At 43.3% G+C, this 4,160-nt stretch overlaps 1 protein-coding gene across 1 annotated transcript in view; it reads right to left on the bottom strand.

Moving 5' to 3' along the window:
- LOC103371521 (glutamate receptor ionotropic, NMDA 1-like) overlaps window positions 1-4,160 on the bottom strand; it is a 60,093-nt gene that overhangs the window by 49,265 nt on the left and 6,668 nt on the right. The window contains exon 3 of the mRNA XM_008300873.1: window positions 1,159-1,293. Coding sequence (XP_008299095.1) covers window positions 1,159-1,293 — 135 coding nt within the window. The remainder of the gene's footprint in view (window positions 1-1,158; window positions 1,294-4,160) is intronic.

The following is a 4,160-nucleotide window of genomic DNA, read 5'->3' as shown; positions in this document are numbered from 1 at the left end:
CTGAACACGTATGACCTGTAAGAACACGGAGCAGCCTGAACACGTATGAACTCTGTGACACTGCAGATCCCAGTCCTGATCCTGAACCTGCCTCTAACTCCTGGTCAGGTTACAGTTTGTGAATAACTCGCAGGCTGTAAACACATGAGCACAAAGAACTGGAGAATATTTGCTGTATTTTAGGTCGTGAACGTTGGGCCAGCAGGGGGCGCCGCAGGGAGTCAATGTTTATAGCTTCACAGAACCAAAACACTGGTAGTAGCTCTACCAGTAACTCTGTAGTTACCACGGAAACAGTCTATTATTTACTGTTCAGGGTGTTTACTGGTCGTCCTGGTTTTAATGGTCGTTGTTCTCACAGACAGTCTGACCACGTCATTCTGATTTTCTATGTACTTGTTTGGGGGAATATAGTGAATAATTTTCTTAGCTTGGGCTAAAATAGATGCTAACACGGCTTGTTTAATCTTATGTAACGGCTAATCATATCTTGCTAAGGCAAATGTGGCATCCAACATTAGCTTGTTTAGGCTACCACAAAAGCTAGCGCCATTTGTGAAAGCTGATGTAGTGGCTAGCACAGATGCTAAAGTTACTTGTTGAGGCTAATGTAGTGGTTAACATAGAAGCTAACATTACCTTTTTTGTTGCAGCTAAAATCAACTTGTTTCGGCTAACGCAGTAACAAATGTTACTTGTCTGGCTGGTGTAATAGCTAGTTTTAGTTGCTTAGGCTAATGCAGCAAGTAAAGTTGCTTGTTAAGGCTAACATAGTGGCCAGAGTAACTTTATTAGGCTGATGTAGCAGCTAATATTAGTTAGCTTGGTCTCTCGGAGTACAACACTGTGTGTGCAGCTACTTTTTTAATAAGAGTTTATGGTTTGTGCAAAACATCAGCACGTGGAGGAGTCACGCAGACAACAACAGACCAACAGGTAGCTTTGTAGCACCCAGTAATGTCAATATTTACAGGGAATGTCGTCGACATCCAGGAGTGAGGAGATGGCCCCATTAGCGTCCTGATTCTAGCCCCAGAGGGAGAATATACCGGACAAGCTTAGAGGATCCAGGATGGAACCCTGAGGAACACCACAACATCCACAGTGTTAAACCATGGATCTCTGTGTGGTCCCGGGATGGTTTACTAGTCAGCTCACCTTGTCGGAGTAGATGGACATGCGGGTTGTCAGGCCGACCACGGGGATCCGGTAGAACCCGGCCGTGTAGGAGACGGGCGTCGGAGTGAGGTGGTCGTTGGACTGAGGAGGGTGGCTGACCAGGATCGCATAAACCTGCAGAGGAACAAGAACATTTCATGTAAATCTGTGGTTACACTTTAGCTTGTTCTGTTACCGGCATCTTCTTCTACTCTCTTTATTCCAGCTGTGTGTTACGTAGCCTATAGCGCCACCTTCTGATGACACCGTGCAGCCTAATTTATTCACTGCAAAACCCAGGTTGTATAACAAAGATGGAACAATCCGCCCTCTTCTCCAAATAAAGTGACTTCTGGTCCAAAAACTCCAAGATGGCGACCAGGAAGCAAATGGGGGCACTGACCAGCACTTTAATGTACACTGTAAAAAATACATTTAAAAAAACGGTGACAGTCCGGCAGCAGGGATGTTCAAAGACTGTAAAACAAACACTTGCAGCAGTAAATATGTATAAAACACTGATACCTTCTGATTTAAATAAAGTCAGAAAATGTAACATTAGTCACACGTTTAAAAAAAAACTACAATTTGTAAAAATGTAGAATTTTGTGTGAACATGATTTACTGTCTTTATTAACCATCAACCATCATGCAATTAACACAAGAAGAAGACTCTGGAGCAGCAAAGTGCACAGTGTGGCTCCATCACCTTCTAACAGCCACCAACATCCTGCTGCTTGTGGTGAATTAGGATTCAGGTTTTCAGGAAACGATTGTTAAAGCTGCGACCAGCAAACTGAACAGCAGCCACAATAAACCAGAGTTTGTGATAAATGGTGCTGCAGCTGCTGAAGGCTTCGGCTTAATCCGACGGCCGGATTACATCTGAGAGAGATAATCTGACGTCCATCTCTGTCTGCAGCACAAAGCTTCAGTCCGACGCCATGTTGGCCTCATTTCTGCACAAAGGAAACGCTGAAGGATGTTCATGCTTCGTCTTTTCTCTTTCTGCCGTCTGAACGGAAAGATGAGAATATTTCTGTTCTTCAGTTTGTCCATAAATGAGCCAAAACTCAACAGCAGCTGCTGGAAAATAAAAATCCGGCGCGTTCACACGAAACAGCCGATAACCTGAGAGTTCAGTGGGTTCAGACGGAAACAAAGAAAAAATAGCTTGTATTGACTGTGTCTGCAGATAATTCCCGTCAAGCTTTCCTGAGAATTTACAGAATCTTTCCAACAACCTGCAGCAGCAGCTCTACGGCTGGAGCTGCTTCATGCTTCTGGATTCATGTCTCCACGTCTCCACAAACATCTTCTGTCTCACTTCTGGTGTTTCGTGTCTTGTTTCATCCAAACAGCAGCTCGGATGCTTTGTGTGAACGTTTAGGGGAGCTCAGCTGATCAGACCACAGCCGGCTGCTCAGTGAGCTGCTGGTGGACCACGGTACAGCTCAACAGACCAGGACCAGGAGACAAAACCAGCACAAAGAGACACGAAACAACAGAAATGTCCTGCTGACAGGAGACGTCTCTGAGTTCTCTCTCCTCCTGCTTCATGTTCTGGTTCCTCAGAGCTGCAGGACTTTAATGAAACATGAACCTCAGAGAAGGACCACGAGACAGAAGCTGAAACATCCAGAAGCTCACTTTGCTCACGTGAGTTTTCATTGAGGTTCTAACAGAACCACGCAGATGAGCAGCGCGCTGACTGATCCGTTACTGCTGGTTGTTCTCGCTCTGTTCTGAAATATTGGCCTTTAGCTCAGCCTCCTGATTATTCCGCCTCCACATTTCACTGCACATATTGAAGCTCTGAGTGTGAAATAAATAAATCTGTGACCCGTGAAGTTGGACGATCTCGCATTTATGAAACAGAACCATAGAACAGGTTTGAAAAGGGCAATAAAAACCCAGAGAAACACGAATCAGCACCTTAAAACATGAAAACCCACCATCGTAGCATCGCTGTCAAGAAGATCTGAACTCTGTTAGATATTAAACTGCTGAAAAATAAACATGTTTTTATTAAAATTCATGAATAATTCTGTGAATCTGCTGCTCGCAGACAAAATGACGACACATTTAACCTCCAAACTAAACCAGTGTGCTGCAGCCGAACTGTGCAGAGAAACGCTCTGCTGAGATCTGAGTGAACACGTTGGACGTTGCTAAAGATTGAGTAATTTCGTTGTTTAATGTGTGATCATGTGACTCCACAGTCTTAATGCTAAGCTAACTAGCTGTTGGATTTAAGACCTCATGTCTATACAGACTTTATGTTATGCTAAGCTAAGCTTACTAGAGCTGGAGTTAAGGCCTGCTATTTCTACAGTCTTTATGCAAAGCTTAACTTTGCTAACTAGCTGATAGAGTTAGGATCTGGTGTCTCTACGGCTTTTGTGCTAACCTGAGCTATGCTAAGCTAACAAGCTGTTGGATATAAGATCTGATGTCGCTACTGTCTCTAAGATAAGCAAACTAGCTGTTAGATATAAGATCTGATCACGCTACTGCCTTTAAGCTAAGCTAAGCTAAGCTAACTAGCTGTTCGCTTTAAGATTTGCTGTTGCTACTGCCTTTAAGCTAAGCTAACTAAATGCTAGCTATAAGATCTGATTTCTCTGCTGCCTTTAAGCTAAGCTAAGCTAACTAGCTGTTGGATATAGTAGCTGATGTCGCTACCACCCTTAAGCAAAGCTAAGCTAATTAGCAGTTGGATATAAGATCTGATTTCTCTTCTGCCTTTAAGCTAAGCTAAGCTAACTAGCTGTTGGATATAAGATCTGATGTCACTATTGCCTTTAAGCTAAGCTAAGCTAACTAGCCATTAGATATAAGATCTGATCATGCTATTGCCTTTAAACTAAGCTAAGCTAACTAGCTGTTGGATATAAGGTCTGATGTCACTACTGCCTTTAAGCTAAGCTAACTAGCTGTTGGATATAAGATCTGATTTCTCTTCTGCCTTTAAGCTAAGCTAAGCTAACTAGCCATTGGAT

This window comes from Stegastes partitus, unplaced genomic scaffold (genome assembly GCF_000690725.1).
Source record: "Stegastes partitus isolate 25-593 unplaced genomic scaffold, Stegastes_partitus-1.0.2 Scaffold1602, whole genome shotgun sequence".
NCBI classification, from domain to species: Eukaryota; Metazoa; Chordata; class Actinopteri; family Pomacentridae; genus Stegastes; species Stegastes partitus.
Note: the sequence above shows the minus strand (reverse complement) of the source record. Positions and strands in the feature narration are given on the sequence as shown.